At 35.7% G+C, this 18,734-nt stretch overlaps 4 protein-coding genes across 11 annotated transcripts in view; 2 read left to right on the top strand and 2 right to left on the bottom strand.

The window, feature by feature from the left end:
- Nucleotides 1–2,338, bottom strand: part of LOC107743741 (protein MCM10 homolog) — a 10,496-nt gene extending 8,158 nt beyond the window's left edge. The window contains exons 1-4 of one of the 2 annotated variants that reach the window (XM_016557138.1): nucleotides 2,199–2,338; nucleotides 1,456–1,683; nucleotides 1,121–1,366; nucleotides 834–1,032 (exon numbers count right to left, since the gene is read on the bottom strand). In XM_016557138.1, the coding sequence (XP_016412624.1) occupies nucleotides 834–1,032; nucleotides 1,121–1,366; nucleotides 1,456–1,683; nucleotides 2,199–2,205 (680 nt within the window). In that variant the 5' untranslated portion in view covers nucleotides 2,206–2,338. Of the gene's footprint in view, nucleotides 1–833; nucleotides 1,033–1,120; nucleotides 1,367–1,445; nucleotides 1,684–2,198 lie in introns of those variants that run through there. The other variant, XM_016557145.1, reaches the window with a different exon arrangement.
- A 2,204-nt stretch (nucleotides 2,339–4,542) lies between these two features.
- LOC107743836 (ADP-sugar pyrophosphatase-like) overlaps nucleotides 4,543–18,734 on the bottom strand; it is a 79,754-nt gene continuing 65,562 nt past the window's right edge. Inside the window, exons 1-10 of one of the 4 annotated variants that reach the window (XM_016557269.1) lie at nucleotides 7,621–7,734; nucleotides 7,360–7,460; nucleotides 6,997–7,064; nucleotides 6,496–6,548; nucleotides 6,093–6,200; nucleotides 5,376–5,471; nucleotides 5,190–5,291; nucleotides 5,076–5,084; nucleotides 4,941–4,994; nucleotides 4,543–4,754 (exon numbers count right to left, since the gene is read on the bottom strand). In XM_016557269.1, coding sequence (XP_016412755.1) covers nucleotides 4,645–4,754; nucleotides 4,941–4,994; nucleotides 5,076–5,084; nucleotides 5,190–5,291; nucleotides 5,376–5,471; nucleotides 6,093–6,200; nucleotides 6,496–6,548; nucleotides 6,997–7,064; nucleotides 7,360–7,410 — 651 coding nt within the window. In that variant the 5' untranslated portion in view covers nucleotides 7,411–7,460; nucleotides 7,621–7,734 and the 3' untranslated portion in view covers nucleotides 4,543–4,644. Of the gene's footprint in view, nucleotides 4,755–4,940; nucleotides 4,995–5,075; nucleotides 5,085–5,189; nucleotides 5,292–5,375; nucleotides 5,472–6,092; nucleotides 6,201–6,495; nucleotides 6,549–6,996; nucleotides 7,065–7,359; nucleotides 7,461–7,620; nucleotides 7,735–18,734 lie in introns of those variants that run through there. The other 3 variants (XM_016557283.1, XM_016557276.1, XM_016557292.1) reach the window with 3 other exon arrangements.
- LOC107743784 (cell division cycle protein 123 homolog) lies at nucleotides 7,898–12,130 on the top strand. Of its 4 annotated transcripts, none has more exons than XM_016557210.1 (13): nucleotides 7,898–7,949; nucleotides 8,372–8,443; nucleotides 8,734–8,794; nucleotides 8,878–8,910; nucleotides 8,992–9,087; nucleotides 9,174–9,280; nucleotides 9,430–9,478; nucleotides 10,049–10,124; nucleotides 10,330–10,452; nucleotides 10,549–10,577; nucleotides 10,752–10,883; nucleotides 10,974–11,111; nucleotides 11,880–12,130. In XM_016557210.1, the coding sequence occupies exons 1-13, from the start codon at nucleotides 7,921–7,923 to the stop codon at nucleotides 11,931–11,933; spliced, it is 999 nt and encodes a 332-aa protein (XP_016412696.1). In that variant the 5' UTR covers nucleotides 7,898–7,920; the 3' UTR covers nucleotides 11,934–12,130. The 4 variants fall into 4 exon arrangements, with proteins under 4 accessions (XP_016412696.1, XP_016412689.1, XP_016412674.1 ...); XM_016557203.1 differs by having other exon boundaries at nucleotides 7,917–8,039; nucleotides 11,883–12,130; XM_016557188.1 differs by having other exon boundaries at nucleotides 7,917–8,039.
- LOC107743755 (calcium/calmodulin-dependent protein kinase type 1D-like) overlaps nucleotides 15,329–18,734 on the top strand; it is a 62,177-nt gene continuing 58,771 nt past the window's right edge. The window contains exon 1 of the mRNA XM_016557157.1: nucleotides 15,329–15,757. Within this exon, the coding sequence (XP_016412643.1) occupies nucleotides 15,660–15,757 (98 nt within the window). The 5' untranslated portion in view covers nucleotides 15,329–15,659. The remainder of the gene's footprint in view (nucleotides 15,758–18,734) is intronic.

Genomic DNA, 18,734 nt, shown 5'->3' with positions numbered 1-18,734 from the left:
TATCTATTTATATATTTCTTTATTAATATCTTAATATATTATTATATCTTATATTAATCATTTGCACACACGAGCATTATCCGGCTTCGCTCCTCCCGACCGCAGATGCAGGTTTACAAGCCACTTTTTCCTGCGTTTTTCAATCAATTTCTTGACTTTTCCCCACTTATGAACCACACATTTTTGTACACGATAAAAGCTCCTTGTGGTTTCTCGGTTTGTCCGATTTGAGCATCCATAAACAACGCAAAACACTGGCATTTTGAGTTTCTGCTAGTGATTCCTATGGAGAGAAAAATCACTTCCTGCTCTCCAGCTGCATTGCGTGCGTCATCAGTGCCGTCATGTGCAAACAACCTATTATTATCCATCATTATTGGTGCTTAAGTATTTAGTACAGTACTTGTAATTAACGTTGAAAAATTATTTTTGTGGAAACCGTGATAGTTTTCAGAATACTTTGATGAATAGAGTTCAAAAGAACAGCTTTTATTTAAAATAGAAATGTTTTGTAACATTATAAATATCTTTACTGTCACTTTTGATCAATTTAATGCATCTTCAATTTCTATTTTATTTGATTTTTTAAAATCTTACTTACAGCAAACTTTAGAATGGTAGCTTATGACTGTTCCCACAAAAGTATTAAGAAGCAAAAACGGTTTTCAATATTGGTAATAATAAAAAATATTTCTTCAGCACCAAATCAGCATATTACAATAATTGACGGTTTAATTCTCAAATTAACAACTTAAATTATTTGTTTTCCATATAATAAAATCAATTAAAGCAATATTAATCATTTCAAAAAGCCCACTTTACAGTACACTGACCTGAGTCTGAGACCTGAGAACTTCTCCACGGCAACCTCTTGACTGACCGATGGACGAGGCGTGGCCTGACTCACAGCGGGAGGAGTCTTGAGAGACAGCGGTGACTTCAACATGCGGTTTACTTTTGCAGCGTCTCTTACTGGCTGAGATGGGCAGTTGATCACACTCTGACCAGTAGAAGTCTGCCTTTCTGAGGTGGCTTGTTTACAAAAATAAAGTTCATATGATTTTCATACATTTCAAATAGTTCCATTTTTGAAAGCAAAAAGGATCACTGCAACATTCACCTGCTTTGTGTTGGTGGGCCGTCCTCTGCTTGTTTTTCAGCTTTGCTGTGACATCTGATGGAGGAGAGCCATCGCTGTCCCGTGCTGTTGGTGGGGGTGTTTTCGAAACCCCCTGAGGTGTTGTTAAGGACTTAGTGCTTGTCTGTCTCTGGACGGAGGGTTTGTTTTCAGGCTGTGTGGTTTTCTGTGAGGCCTCCAGCTGCTGCTGTAGTTTTTGCACCTTCTGTTGCATTAATTTCAGCTCAGCTGGAAGACAAATACACTTATGATCAGCACACAATACGTGCATAACCTGCACATAAATAATCATGCCTAGAATAACTACAGAGCTCTACCCTCCAGATCTTCCTTATTCAAGTCACTGTCCCCTTCAGCTGAGCTGGAGTTCCCAGGTGCCACGTCATCTTCCCCTTCCTCCTCCGGCTCAACATAGGGATCACCGTCATCATCCTCATCGAAGAGGTCGTCCAGATTATCACTGCCCTCTCCAGCGGCGGGAGTCACCTGTTCCTGGCTCTCACTCTCCGCAAATAAAGACAGCAACATGTCCAGATTCTCCTCCTCTGATATCAGACACATGAACGCAGATTCATTTAATCGAATTACATACAGTAATATTTACATAGCATAACATTATAATATGTTTATATATACACGTATAAAATTGTATAATATAGTATACTTCACATTTAGCTAACAGTAAGGATTGTAAGGATCATATATAATATACCATATAAATATATATAGATACAATAAACAGTATAATGTTGACTGTCATGTGGACTATGCTTAAAATACACATGCACTGCATATAAAATATATGATCAGATAAAGTACAGGAACATACTATAGACTATACAAATTTAGCAATATATTAAACTTATATACATTATGTTGTATTTAGTGATACGGCAAAAGCAGACAAATATATTTTGCTAGAAAACAGAGATTTAAACGTCTTGCTCTAACGTTACCAGGAACTGCAGCAACTTCCATTTCTCACCTAACTTAACTATGGTTTATTTCAACAGAGTGATAAACTAGCCTAGCATTTGTACTAAGACGCTGCTGAGCTTACCTGTCATGTTGATTTCGATAGCTTTTCTTCGCTTTGTTTTCAAATGAAGCGATTAAATATTGCTGTGCTGGATCAAACGTAGCAGCTGTTGTTTCAATGTTGGCGCGAAAAGTGTTTAATATTCAGGACCCCGGAACTACGTCACTTTTCCGTTAGAACTTCGTGCCTGTCCACAACAAAATAAATAATAACAACAATATAAAAAACTAATTCATTTGTATAGCAAAAGCATCACAGCTGTACAAAATCATTTTTTTTTTGTAAAAATAAATAAATAAACAAAAAAAAAAAAACAACAACTAAATGTTTAATGTAGCCTCACGTGGCTATATTTACATTTTCGGCTCTAATAACTTTTTAAAACATGCTTAATGTGTTCCAGCCGGAAAAAAAGCTTATTTGTTGGTAAAGGGTTACTTTCGTTTAGATTTCGATTTTACTTAAGACAAGTATAATTCGACTTTAAAATAAGGAATCATTATAATAGCATACTAATTTGTATAAATTCGACAAAATACAAATTATAAATGCATTACATTTTTCTAATCAATTCATAATTTACATAATATACTGTATGGATTTCTTAATTCTTTATAGTTATGTAAATATAAATATACAAACTTTCTGTGCCAAGTTTCGTAAGATGTGCAAATGACCAATAAACCCTAGAAAGAAATCAAAGTTGGGTTTGTTAATCCATTTGGATTACACTCTAAGTAAATGGGAGCACATCTATAGGAAGAATTACAAGAATTATCCATTTAGAGACAAAACCACACACACATGCAAAATTTAAACTGTCAAATTTATTAGACAAAAATAATAGTTATTTAGGTAAACAGCATTGAATATGCATCTTCCAGCACAAACTGTAATTTTTTTAGAATTACCTGCACATTGCAGGCCTTTGGACAACTGGATACACAACGTATAATAATCTGCTACTGATCTTATGTGAAAACAAAGCTACAGTACATCAAAAACACACTTTTGGGGTCAGTTTTACTAGATTTATGCCAAGATCTGATCAAAATACAAAGTGCCTTTCCTAATGAGAAGTCTTTCTGTGACACTTACCGTATGACCTATAAATATAATTTATTATTAAAGGTCAACAGCAGACAGGACACACGCAAAACATTCACAGAGAAGAGCAAAAAAAGCTACATTTTCTGTTTCCAATACTTTGTTACATTTGGTCAAATCCTATATATTCATATTATTACATTCTAAAACAGTGCAAACGCTGAATACCTGTTAATCAAGTAAGTTGTTATAACTGTTAGTTTATAGGAATGTTCAGGCAACCGTGGCAAAACACTAAGGTCATGGTCAAGTATTGGTTGATTTCATCACAGCTATGTTTCTGGAGCCCGTTTCTGCCATGGAATAAAAAATAATAATAATAATAAAAACGGTGACTTGTTAATCTCACAAAGAGTTTATAAATCACAATTCTGACTTTTTTTTCTCACAACTGTGAGATATAAACTTGCAATTCCTTTTTTTATATTCCATGACAGAAACAAACAAAAAACAGAATAATGAGATGTAAACTCAAAATTCAGAGAAAAAAAAAAAAAAAAAAAAAAAAAAATAATTTAATTTATTTATGCCAAGATCTGATCAAAATACAAAGTGCCTTTCCTAATGAGAAGTCTTTCTGTGACACTTACCGTATGACCTATAAATATAATTTATTATTAAAGGTCAACAGCAGACAGGACACACGCAAAACATTCACAGAGAAGAGCAAAAAAAGCTACATTTTCTGTTTCCAATACTTTGTTACATTTGGTCAAATCCTATATATTCATATTATTACATTCTAAAACAGTGCAAATGCTGAATACCTGTTAATCAAGTAAGTTGTTATAACTGTTAGTTTATAGGAATGTTCAGGCAACCGTGGCAAAACACTAAGGTCATGGTCAAGTATTGGTTGATTTCATCACAGCTATGTTTCTGGAGCCCGTTTCTGCCATGGAATAAAAAATAATAATAATAATAAAAACGGTGACTTGTTAATCTCACAAAGAGTTTATAAATCACAATTCTGACTTTTTTTTCTCACAACTGTGAGATATAAACTTGCAATTCCTTTTTTAATATTCCATGACAGAAACAAACAAAAAAATGAATAATGAGATGTAAACTCAAAAAAAAAAAAAAAAAAAAAAAAAAAAAAAAGACAGAATTTTGAGTTTATATCTCACTAGAATTGCGAATTTATCTCTCAAAATTCTATCGCACAATTCTGACTTTTTTTTTTCCTCAGAAAAAAAGAAGTCAGGATTGTGGGATAAAAAGTCGCAATTTCCCTTTTTTATTATTATTATTATAATTTTTTTAATCCCATTGCAGAAACAGGCTTCCATACACAGTGTGTGACAGCACACAAACTTTGTCTGTCTTTAGTGTACTCCAGCTGAGAGATTTGTGCATCTCACTGCTTCAGCACAGGCAACTCTCTGGGTTTAAAGAAGGCCTGGGACATTCCCATGGCATAAATATACACCTTGGAGTCCACCACTATTTTTTCTTTCTGCAGCAGCTCTATAAAAATAACAAAAAAGAACAATTCAGGTTTAGCACACCAAAGCAAAACCTAACAAACTGAAAATCATAATGAATAAACAGGCCATTTATTTACGCACTTTTCTTTAGCAATACAGTTATTTATATCCAACAGATATCATTAAAAACTAAAGATTTGTGTATTTCTCATTAGCAAGAACTCACCATCAATTTTTTGCTGAAATTCATCAAGCGGTAGAAGAATAACCTCCACAAATTCTGAGAGACAAGCAATGATATGCTTTCAGAACAAAAAACACAAATCAATGTTGACATTTTTATTAGAAAACAAATACGTACCTCCATCACCTAGACAGCACAATGGAGACAAAAGAAAACTATTTGGTCAGCATTAATAACATGGTTCTGTGATGAAATATTAGTAAAAAAGCTTCCTGATGCTCCTTCACTCACCCAGCTGCTGAGTGGGGTTTATATTTTCAATGTCATCTCCATTGATATGTACCATCACCATCTGTGTGGTGCAGTTAGACAAGCCCGGGTCTAAACACGTGACTAAAAGACATGAGGATGAGACATTCAAATATGCAAGGTTATATACATTTTGTCAGGTATACACACACATTAAAGCAGTTGTACCTGAGGTGATGCCCACTACTTCTCCTTTGTAACCCGTTTCCTCCTTTAGTTCTCTCAAAGCAGCAGTTTCAACACTCTCATTGTCATCTATCAGACCTGAAATATTCACGCAGAGAATAATCAATAACTACACTGTCATATTTGCATATTTACATCATATTTTCTGAATGAATCCGATGCTTGTTTCTTACTAATTCTGAGGCACTGATTCCAAAAAATAGTGTCTGTTTTGCTCAAGCACATCACACTTTTTCACAAAATATGATGAGATTTTGCAGTATTTTTGTTTTCGACAACTATTTGTAAAGTGAATAAGTCTTATATTATCCCTCCATCACCTGAAAACTGCAAAAAAAAAAAAAAAAAGAAAGAAAAAAAACTGGTTCTTTTCTTCCTCTGAGCCTGGTTAGAATTATTTCTTCAATTCTCTGCCAATTTCCAAATGTATGAATGATTCTGAAGACATTATTTTATGCCTTATCCTGATTTCCACTTTTTTGAACAGTTAAATTATACATTTTTAATCCTTCTTTTTGTCATTCAAACTTTAGACATTTGACTGCTTCTGTTATTTTGATAAGTGCTTTAAAGCTGATATATTTATCATTTGAAAAATCTTAATTCTTATTTTGTGAAAAACTGGAATGTTTTTATTGAACTCAGCATCATCAAATTAGGTAATATTGGGTCTTTTTTTTTTTTTTTGGCTAATCAGACCTGCAGGAAACTCCAGTGTGTTGCATCCCATGGGTGGACGAAACTGCTTCACCATTACGACACAGTCTTTATGCAGAGTCCTCTTCAGAAGGGCTATGATTGCTACACCTTAAGATGAATTTAAACATATTAATAAATATAGAGCATTAAAGCATACACACTGGTTCAAATAAGCAGGCATGAGACTGCACACACACACCATCGGCAGCGCTGTCTGCGACTCGGGTTGTTCTCTTTGCTGTTTCCCATGTTCTGAGGAGACAATTTATTTATTTATTTATGTTTTAACGCCAAGGGCTATGATTGCTACACCTTAAGATGAATTTAAACATATTAATAAATATAGAGCATTAAAGCATACACACTGGTTCAAATAAGCAGGCATGAGACTGCACACACACACCATCGGCAGCGCTGTCTGCGACTCGGGTTGTTCTCTTTGCTGTTTCCCATGTTCTGAGGAGACAATTTATTTATTTATTTATTTATTTATGTTTTAACGCCATATCAGCAACAATGGCAATATTCACGGCAACATTAACAATATCATTTCAATACATCATTTACAATAGTATAACATTTTCTTAAGAAACAATTGTTATACAAAAACATACAAGAAACGACTATAGTACTGATAAAAATCTTTAAAAAAAATGTATTTTAGTATATTTTCTGAATAATATCTGTTCTGAGGAGACAAAAATATGCATTAAGATCATATTGTGCATACAAGCACCTACCAATATATCTATTCATGTGAAAATGAAAGAGAAAAAATGTTTTAGGTTGATTAACGGAAAGCAACAATAAACAAGATCATTCTAATCAGTGCGAGTATCATCATGTCCACTCAGTCCAGAGGTCAAAGGTCTCACATCATTCACACACAATCACAGATCAATACCTGGTGCTTCCAGAGGGATCCACATATGTGGTCTTCTCAAGCTTCACCCATTTTCCACTCGCTATCAGCTAACAAGAACACATTATTCATATGTGTACAGAGTACTTTAAGCACAACACTTAAGAATTACATTATTTTAAAGGGATAGTTCACACAAAAATGAACCTTCATATTGTTCCTTTTCCATACGATTTTATTTTTCCTCTGTGAAAAACAAGTACTGCTAGGCAAAAATGACATCATTCACTTCATGGAAAAATGCACTATAAAAAAACTCATCCAGGTTTCGAACAACATGAGGGTGAGCAAATGATGACAGTTTTTCATTTAAGGGTGAACTATCACTTTAAGACAGATTCTTACTTCCTCTTTGATGACATGAGGTTCAGTAGTCGCTTTCTTAGGAGAGCTCATGTTGTGCAGGCGAGCAGGGATGTTTAAGCACTGGAACAGCTACAGTAATTCTGCACGTATAACATAAATTAAGTAATTAACGTACACCCTGTATGTACACCCAGCCTGATGCTGTCATGATGACCACAGTCTATTTCAGCTAGTCTAGTTAATACATAAACAAAGTAACGGGAGATCATTCTAAGTAGTTTCAATTAGTGGAATACGTACCAGACAAATCCTAAAGTATGTCAAATAAATCGCAGTGATCCATCCAGTTTAGTTAGTTTTCTTCCAAGTAGTCACATGCTCAGTAAGTGTCTGCCTACTTGTGTGCTGCTAAAACCGTTCCTCCTCTTGTGCAGTGGATCATTGTAAACGTTATATTGTCAACCTGGTCTCTAATATTCAAGAAGAACTGATATAATTGAACACAAAACTCCACTTGAAGTATGGAACTACAGATTCATTTCAAAACAAAGCAGGGCTATGAGCCGGAACTGTAGTTATTGATACTATCGTTATGGCGGAATGTTTTCGAGGTTGCGCAGATTACCAGTGTAAGTTTCTGGCAGCATGAAGAAAGAGCAGGTTGTAAACTGTCAGTTTTCTGTTTGGTATCCTTTATTCAAGAAACACACTATTAAGAGGTAAGAGAGTTATTTGCGCAGACTGATAATATATAAAGATCGGGAAAACTCAGAAAGTCCACAAAATCGTGCGTTAGCAGTTGCATTATAATGTGATTCCATCAATGTAACGTTACTATATATATATATTTCTATATAAACTCAAATGATTTTAAGCTTTGTTATAGTACATTATATATAGGAAGATATAGGACAATTATGTACTATACGCTTAAAATCTTTGATTTTGAGTTTATATAGTTATCTGTGCTGTTAATATAGTTATCTGTACTGTTAATATAGTTATGTCAGTGCTGTTGTAATTAAGTTTGGTTATTTTCTTTTTTTCGCAGCTTGGTTCTACCTATACCTCAAAATGTAATTGATTATTTATTAGATGACGGGACACTTGTGGTTTCTGGCAGGTGAGATTTGGGCAAAAGTTTGGTATTGAATAAATTATAACAACTCTTTCTGTTCACTTACTGAACTGAGCTGGACGATAACATCACTGACTCAATGATGAACTGACTTTAAAATTGAGTGTTTACTAACATCCTCCTGCATTATGGCACACTATTTTCCTGTTTAATACTGTAAAGCTGCTTTGACACAATCTGTATTGTATAAAGCACTATATAAATAAAGGCGACTTGACTTTTGTGTTGCCTGGTTATTAAATAAATAATCAATATCTGATTGTCTCTCTTTATAGTGAGAACAACAATTCACAAACACAGACCAATAACAGTGACTCGGATGAGGAGGACATTCAGGTATGTGTGTGGTTGTGTGAAATACGTTTAGTTATCTCTTAAACAACCAGCCAGTTTCCTGATGTCATGCTTTTGGTTTCCAGTGGACTGATGATGAAACTACAACAGCAGTTACGGTGCGTCTGATTCCTCGCAGCCAACCAAAGCTGTCACCTCATACACTTGTGCAGGTACTAAACTGTGTGAGTCTTTTTCAGGCTCCAGAATTCCCAGAGTTCAAGATAAGGGTGCAAGAGGCAATAAATGTTCTAGGTGGGTGTGTCTTCCCAAAGCTGAACTGGAGCGCCCCTCGGGTGAGAAGACTTTACTTACAATCGCATTTCATACACATGAATACATACTACTCACAATATCCTTCATCTTTCGGTCTTCCTCTCAGGACGCTAACTGGATTGCCCTGAACAGTTCCTTACAGTGTCAGAGTCTATGCGACATCTTCCTCCTTTTCAAAAGTTCAGATTTCATCACGCATGACCTCACACAGCCGTAAGTGTCTCGCACAGATCTCTGACCGCTCACAGGTTCATAAATGCTGATATTCATAGTTCCCATCATGCTCCATGTGATTGGGGTTTCTTCTCAAGAAATTCAAGAAAGCAGTTGGTTGAAGTAATAATTTTGTACTGTTTTGTCAGATTCCTCCATTGTAGTGATGATTCTCCAGACCCAACCATAAACTATGAGGTACAGAATCACAATAAAACCGCCAAACGTATTCGTACATACTCAAACTTATATTATATTGTTATATTAATAATATTATATTACCAAATAAATGCTGTTCTTTTGAACTTTCAATTCATCAAAGATTCCTGGAAAAATGTATTACAATTTCCAAAAAAATATTAAACAGCACAACTGTTTTCAACATTGATCATGAGAAGTGTTTCTTGAGCAGCAAATCAGCATATTAGAATGATTTCTGAAGGATCATGTGACACTGAAGACTGGAGTAGTGATGCTGAAAATTCAGCTTTGCATCATATACATATATAAATAGAAAACAGTTATTTGAAACTGTAATAATATTTCACAATATTACATTTTTTATTGTATTTTTCAAATAAATGCAAAAGAGCATAAGAGACTTCTTTCAAAAAAATGTTAAAAAAACAACAACTTTATAACGACGTGTATATAAATGTATATTATATTATTGTATTGTATTATGTCATAATGAAACCCAATGAATAACCCTTAAATATCTCCCAAATAAATAATATGTTGTTACTCTGTGGGACTCATTTTTTGCAGTTGGTGTTGAGAAAATGGAGCGAGCTCATTCCAGGAGCGGAATTCCGCTGCTTTGTGAAAGAGAACAAAGTAATCGGTATGAAAATTGTGCATTTGTTAACTTGATGTGTGTATTCTGTTTTAAATATAATGCTTTTAAGTGAATGTATTGTATAATGTATGTAATGCAATGGAAATAAGTAGAACATTTCAAACAGAACGTCTGACAACATTGTCCTAGCACCTCTCTGACCTCATGTGCATGTGATAATCTACATACTGAGATCAAGTTTGTTTTTTAGCAATTAGTCAGAGAGATTACACACAACATTACCAGCACATCGCCAAACAAGAGGACAGCATCTCCTCCGCGATATTGGAATTCTTTAGAGATCACATTCAATACCAGTTCCCAGACGAGGACTGTAAGTGTATCAGTGTGGAGAGGCAGAAAATATTTGTCTTGTTTTTAAAAAGTTACATATGTGCATTAACAAGTGTTCTTTCTTTATTTCTTTTAGTCGTCCTGGACGTTTACAGAGACAGCTCAGTAAGCTTTTATGAATGCAAATTTCACATTTAAATGTGTCATTTACTGCATAGCAATGGATGGTACTAAATGTAGCTCCAATGCAAGCCAGTTGTTGTAAGCAGGTTTGAGTTGAATCTTTAACAATTATGAAAATATTTGCACATGCTTATAAAAAAGTTTGTCTTTCTAAAGGGACGCGTGTGGTTGATTGACTTCAACTCATTTGGTGAAGTCACGGACTCTTTGCTTTTCACGTGGGAGGAGCTAACATCTGGCAAAAATCTCACAGCCAATCAAATGCAAGAAGACACAGCACTGCAGGTAGTTGTTCCCTTTTCATATGTATTGCACTGCCTGTATTTTAAAAGATAAATGTGCTGTTATATTAATGGCATGCGTATCGTATTTTATTAGGATGGACCTGCATTCCGTTACACCACCAGTGAAGTCACTGTGCAGCCCAGCCCATGTCTGTCCTACAGAATCCCACGAGACTTCCTGGACCTGACCACAGGGGAAGATGCCTATAAGCTCATTGATTTTCTTAAGCTGGTGAGTGAGATGGGGATAAAAACAACAGAGACAAGGACCTCTATAGAAAAAGAGAGGAAACTATCACACTGGCAACATTCATGCACATAAGACACTCACTTATTTACTCACCCTCAGCCATCCAAGATGCGTTTGTTTCTTCACTGGAACATATTTAGAGAAATTTAGCATTACGTCAATTGCTCATTCAGCAGTGAATGGGTGCCGTCAGAATGAGAGTTCAAACAGCTGATAAAAACATCACAATAATTCACACGACTTCAGTCCATCAATCAATGTCGTGTGAAACAAAAAGCTGCGTGTTTGTAAGAAACAAATTCATCATTAACATGAGTCCTCTATCTGTAATATAGCTTTCTCCAGTGAAAGTCATCTAGTCTGAATCAGGAAGGAAATATGCACAGATCAAACAATGGTTTAAAGTTAAAAAGCCTTAATGATGGATTTGATTCTTACATGCATCTTTTCACTACACAAGAAGTTAATTGATGGACTGTAGTCATGTGGATTGTGATGTTTTTATCAGCTGTTTGGACTCTCATTCTGACGGCACCCATTCACTGCAGAGGATCCATTGTTGAGCTAAATTTCTCTAAATCTGTTTAAATTAAGAAATAAGCTCATCTACACCTTAGATGGCCTGAGGGTGAGTTAATTTTCAGCAAATATTCATTTTTGACTGAACCATTCCTTTAAATATAACAAAATCAAAATAGAAATTTGACTGATTTTTACACTTGTATTTATTTCCTTTCTCTGTAATTGCAGAAGAAGGGTCAGCAGGAGGAGGAGGAGTCTGATGAAGAAGGCGAGGGACCTTAGTAGTTTGCTACTGCCTCCTGCAGTTTACTTCCAATCCTGTTTGAATAGACCTGTCTGTATTTTTCAAGTGAATTGGAAGATCTTGATTGGCTACTTCAGGGTTGAGATTAAATTGAGGTACCAAGCTTTGTAGGAAGGTCTCCTTGCTGTATATAATGGGATGTGTGCTTACCAATAAAGTCCCTGTCAAATGCTCAGCTAATATGCACACTTCTGTATTGCAGAAGACATTTTTATGCTTTCTATCTGCAGTAGTGGTCGCACACATAAATTTCATAGTGCAATAGATTTAAAACTGTTATGAAGTAATAAAAAAAAGTTTTAATTAAAAAAAAAGTTTCTGTGTAAATTATACCATCTTAAAATTTATGTATCTCCATAATGAGACCAAACTAAATTTTTGTTTAACCGATTTTTTCAGCATCCACGTGGGGGCGCCAAATAATAAATAACTGTGTTACAAGATTAAGCTGAAATTGGAATACCTTTAAACTTTCTCTTAATATTTACTTTAATTCCTAGGCCTTCAAAACGAATTGAATTTAATAAAATCTTAAAACGGCATATAAGTTTGTATTGTGCATATACTACCCATTTCTAGTTCAGCGTTAAAATACTTCAACCTCAAGAAATTGTGTAATTGCAATCTGTATAAAATAACTTTTAAAATCTAGTTCTAGTTATCATAAATGACTGACAGTTCATTGAAAAGACATGGAAATAAATTGGTCAAAAGATTTGGGAACCCTGTTAATTACAGTCTTGATTTAAATATAGGAATACACAATATGCACATTATTTGTTAACACTTTACAATAAGGTTCTGTACGTTAACGTTAGTCAATACCAATACATTTTTAACACTGCAAGTTGTATAAATGAACGTTAGTAAATCAATTAAGAACAAACATGAATTTAACAATAAACAGTAGTATAATTATATATTACATTAACATTGACCAAAATTAGTAAATGCTTGAAACATGTTCATTGCTGCCACTTGTGTGATTATTAATGCATTAACTAAAGTTAACCAGTTAAACCTTATTGTAAATATTGTTACCGAATATTCTTTCTCCCAAAGAGTTCTCTCGCTTTGGTGTATTTGCACTGATATGTATGTAATAATAGGACGAACGAGATGTTCATTTGAATTTAACTAGCAACAAATTAACAACTACCAACGAGCCCTGCACATCAAGGTGTCTTCATTAGCACTTTTTGTCCGCGGTTGCTGGGTTGCATGTTTTGGGAATGTTTCCTAATGACTGACAACACAAATGCACAAATGGACTCTGGAATCAGAGGAGAAATATCTTCTAGGAAGGAGGGAGGAAGGAGGGGGGAAGGAGTGGTGGGGGGTTAGTGGTGACTGACTGTCAGATCAAACTTTAGATTTGCTGACTCAAGAGCTGGTAAAGAGAGAAAGAGGACAAGAGAGAGACATAATGCAAAGGGAGGGACAGATTTTCCAGAGCTGAGAAACTGCAGTGGTTTGCAGCTGGAATACTCATGAGTGGTAGACTACAGCAGAGCTGACTGATACACACACACACACTCATTTTGTCCTCGCCGCTGACTGTATTGATGAGCGTGAACCGCATGCAGCCAATCTGACATCCACATCATGCACGTGTCAAGCAAGCTTTGATCCTACTATTAAAACTTGTTCTTAAACATGCTTTTTAACCCTTAAATGTTGCTGAATTATGGGGGGTGTAGACATTTAAGGGACAGTAGGTGAATAGGCCTAATTTTTTTGGGAAAAATGGCAAAGGTTGTCCCTGTAAATACTTCAGTCACCATCTTTGTCATCAAGTCACATGGCAGCATGCTGACCTTAAGGTAAATGATGTTATTATGACTGCACAATTGTGTTTATTTGTATTTGAGTCTTGATGTGTTGGTTAATAGCAATACATTCATTTTAAGTGCACTTTATTTATTAACACAGGCACGTTTAGAACTCTGAAGCTAGTTTGTGCACTACTATCATCATTAGCCTGCTAATAGGTGCCACCATATGTAGCCAAAGTGTTGTTTTACCTTGATTTTGCCTAACCAACTGACTTTGTTGCTTTAAAATGCAGTAACTATTAACAATGATTAATATCTTCTTCTTCCATGTCCCATAATGCATCTATATTGAAATGACCTCTCTTTCATTTCCTACAGGGGTACCCTGAGAGTTTAGACTTTATTAAAATAATTGATCTGAACAGATGCATGCCTTTTTCAGTTGGACCTGAGCATGCTTTTGGTGCAATGCGAACAATCCACACGGCCACACGGTCTCTCCTCCTCCTCCTCCTCCTCTCGTCTCTCTTATATGGCAAGCCATTTTAACATTTATTCCTTAGAACTTTGTTACTAGAATGTATTTTTAAGTACTAGAAAACAATCCAATACTATATTTTTCAGTTTCATTAACTATACCTTAGATACTAGTACTTATTTCAATAGTGACTAGTCTCTATTAAACTCAGTTTTCAAGTCAATTTTATTTCATGGCTCCTTCCACAATACACATTTTTTCCCCCTAAGTAGTCACTTGTCACTTATAATGTCATACTAGTACTTATTCCTTTGCCACTATCATAATCACACTTATTTCATTTTTAAAAGTAGCAGAATTGTCATTTTTGCCACTGACTTCTATGAGGATCTGTGGTTCACATATCAGTTATTCACATTTTTAAGTACTTAATTGAATAGACACTAGTACATATTAAACACCCAGTGTTATACATTTATTACTAATAACATTTTAGTCTTATTAGTAAGATTTTTGATTGAAATTTAAGTAGTAATACTTCTGATGAACACTATTCTTAGTTGTATGGTAAACACTAATGTATGATACACACATTATCTGAAACAAGTGTAAATGCTTACTTAATGTTGAATGTAAAAAAAAGATTTATAAAGTAGTCATTCTGAATAACCATTATGTGTAACAAGTAAAGAAAAAGAGTTACTAGTGAGGTAAAAAGGGTGCTAAAAACCAGATACTGGTAAAAACCAGAATATATACCGATTTAAATCTCTCTCTCTCTCTCTCTCTCTCTATATATATATATATCAATCTAAATAATCAGTACTAGTATAACTGGAATAGGTACCAGTAGCAATTGGAATACTGTTTGGAATTTATTACCAGTAGTAAATATTTACTTCTTGCAACTGGGATAGTGACTAGTAGCAACGTTAATTATTTTAATTTTATTCATTAAAAATACTAGTAAGTGCTCATAACATAAAAAAAACGTGCGTGTTAGTTGAATGTTAAAACAGCTTGCCATATTTCTCATGAATTTGCTCCTTGTCAGGTCGCGCGGTGAGGAGCAGAGCATCTTCCTCCTCATCCTCATTCACTCACTCTCTCTCCTCATTGCCATAACAACGTATGCAGCGCATCAGTCCGCGCGGGATCAACGTTCAGCAGCCGCGCGGGGCGGAATAAACCCACACCGGTGCCGTTAAGACTCCGCAAAGGTGACACACGCACGCACGCGCCTCTCCGAACTATTTACGTCAAAACGTTTAAACTGCTTGAGGGAGACGAGCGCACGCGGGAGATCCTCACCGGGGTTATTCGCTAACGGTACGACCCGGGAAGGCGAGGGAAGAAAGAGAAGCAGACGGCAGGAAGTGCACCGTGGGAAAGCGGGGAAAATCTCCGGGGAGCTCCAGCGCTCAAGTCTCCATCTACGGTTTTTTTCTGCCATGGCTCGGGAGAACGGAGAGGCCGGCGGGGATTGCTCGTGGAAGAAGCAGGTCGATAATATCAAGGAGATGTTTGAATTCAAGGAGGTGCTCGGGACGTGAGTAACTTTTGTTTTGGCTTTGACATGCGGCTGTTATCGAAAACACTGACGAGAATTCACCATAGTAACCATAGTTTCACCTTAGTTACTGCAGTTATTATTACCGCTACTGAAATAACGATCTTGAAACAACTCAGATGGGTATGCTGGTCTCCCGGGTTGGTCTGGTTTGCTGGTTTTACAGAGGTGGTTGGGGACTTATTGTTGAACACCAATTTGGCCTAAATCGTCTTAGACTGGTTTATGATATTGGTTTCAACAGGGACTACAGCTATTAATTTGTGATTAACGTTACTTTCAAACAGCGTCAGTATATTTCTGTCTCTTGTTTGTTTGTTTGTTTATTTATTTATTTTGATGGCAGTGGTTGCTAATAACAATACAACAACAGTACAGTTTTAATACTTCCTTTTTAAATAACAAAGTAAAAAAATAAAACAAACACTTTTGACCACTTCGAATTGAATTATGAATAAAGAAAATTGATTTGAAGCCCATACATTCGAGTATAAATAACAAAAATATTGTAACAAGTTAAATGAAATGATCTTTGAAACAAAGATGTTATATTATAATAATTATAAACATTTTACAGTGTATGGTTACCATAGTAAATTGTGTGTAAGGGAGATCTAATGCTGTAAATGCTTGTTTTTAACCTGAATATATTAGTTTCCTCTTGTTTTGTTGTTAAACAAAGAACTAGTAAACAATCAATAATAAACAAACAACTGTAAAATCCATTTTGAAATGGTTCAATATGATCACTAGCTGGTTGACCATCTTGGACCAGAACAAATGCCAGTTTAAGGTGGTCAAACTGCTTTTGGACCAGCTAGAAACCAGCTACCGTGTTCCTTCCTGCTTAAACTGGATTTTCCAACAGGTCTTCCTTCCAAGCATAAATGTTTTGTTGTAGCTAGAGGAGCAATAGTGCTCTGATGGTGGTTTTGTTATTATTCACTCTTTTTCTAAAAGCAGAGTCAGAATGCACTGCAAAAGCAGTATTTTTTATGCCCTGAAGGTGTTTTGGATGAGTTCTTTCATGCTTAAATTGAAAAAACTTAAACAAAGGTTTTTGTTTAATGCATGAAGGAACATGGGGGTTTCCGTTACCCCACATGCAGTGCTTTTGCAGCGTCTGTGGTCATGCACGTGTGTTTGATGGTAAACGGTGGGACTGCTTCGCAGTCTGCAGCCACTTGCATCACCAAGCATGCATGTTTTCATTCACCACACAAGGGATTTGCTCTCAGGTTTTTAGTTAGTTATATTAAATGCCTTCTGGACATATAAATATGAACCTATGTGCCATCTGCCATAACATACAGTATAGTACAAGGTGCACGAATGCAGTGTTTTTGTTGTGCGCCCTCACAGGCCTGCATAGTATTTATTCGTGCTGCCGCGGGTTGCCCGGTCACTTTGACTGCAGTAATTTAATCTCTGTGTGCTAACCAGGGGAGAGTCGGATTAACCAGGTCGGATTATTGCACTGGAGGAAGACAGTCCTTGAATACAATGGGCCTCATTCATGAAACACGAGCAGAACGAATTTTTGTGTAAATCGTTCGTAAAGCCGTTCTGACGTAAACTTTCGAATTCATGAAAATGTTCGTATTTTATGATCGTGGTTGATCACATATATGATCGTGGTTTTGCGCAGCTTGTCGGTGAACAACGGCTCTGTGTAGTAAATGCTGCTTCATGTGAAAGCACGCACGTGATGGAGATTTACCGCTGATTACAGAAGCGGCTTTACTGACAAGATGCGCATTAAATATCGCATGCGATTTATCGTGCAGCCCTAAACTGTATGCATTATTTCATTAAAAAACAGGCATAACAAATTGGAATTTTTTACTATTAATATTTTATAGTATTATTTTCATGTATTATTATTGTTATTTAATTAAATTATAAAAAGTAAACAAATCAGTAAAGAAATATCACTCTACTACTATTGAACTGTAAATCATTTCATAATAATAATAATATATATATATATATATATATAGAATAATGTTGTAAATAATGTTCAGATCCTTGTGAATTATCCCTTTAAGTTAACTGAGTGAAAGTGGATCAGGCTGGTGAAATTGAGTGGAGACAGGGCCTAATTTGCATATCCACATATACTAAATGAGTCAGCAGAAGCAAGAGATTACAGTTTATAAAGTGTGTAAATATGGATATTTTTCTTACACAAACACATCGCTTTGCTTCAGAAGGCCTATATTAACCCCCGGAGCCGTGTGGAATACTTTTTATGATGGATAGATGCACTTTATTTTGCTTCAAAATCTGTACCACTATTCACTGCCATTGCAAAGCTTGGAAGAGCCAGGACATTTTTTAATATAACACCGATTGTATTCGTCTGAAAGAAGAAAGTCATATACGCCTAGGATGGCTTGAGGGTGAGTAAATCATGGGGTAATTTTCATTTTTGGGTGAACTATCCCTTTAAAGGTCCCCTGTAATGCTTAGAAACACGCAGCATTACTCTATGTGTTGACGTCATTTTAACTGAAACAGGAAGACAGGGCGGGACATATCAAGCAGCCCCACCCCTTTTTAAAATAGCCAATAGCATTGATTTATATCACAGCTTGGGCTAGAGCCATTCAGAGCCGTTGAGCTCCGTAAAGCCTCATTTGACAGGGTATGCCAGCCACAATCTCATCCATATTGCTATAAAATATAGCATTCTGTGTAGAATTCAAATAGCTCCGATACATTTTGTGGTCTGCGCCGACTCGCGCATGTGATCCGCTCCGTGCTATCGTGTCTCTGGACCGGAGCAGAGTGTGTGTGAGGTGCGGTGGTTAGCGTGACACAGCGCAAAACCAGACTTCTTTTTTTCCTCAATGGAAAGCATAGTTACACTGTTTGAATCGTTCCCTGTCCCCTATATAGTGCACTACGTGCCATTCACTGTACAGAAAATACTAATTCTGTGGACAAATGACCG

This window comes from Sinocyclocheilus rhinocerous, unplaced genomic scaffold, assembly GCF_001515625.1.
Source record: "Sinocyclocheilus rhinocerous isolate Xijiao unplaced genomic scaffold, SAMN03320098_v1.1 scaffold551, whole genome shotgun sequence".
In the NCBI taxonomy this organism is placed as follows: Eukaryota; Metazoa; Chordata; class Actinopteri; order Cypriniformes; family Cyprinidae; genus Sinocyclocheilus; species Sinocyclocheilus rhinocerous.
This window is presented reverse-complemented; position numbering and strand designations above follow the sequence as displayed.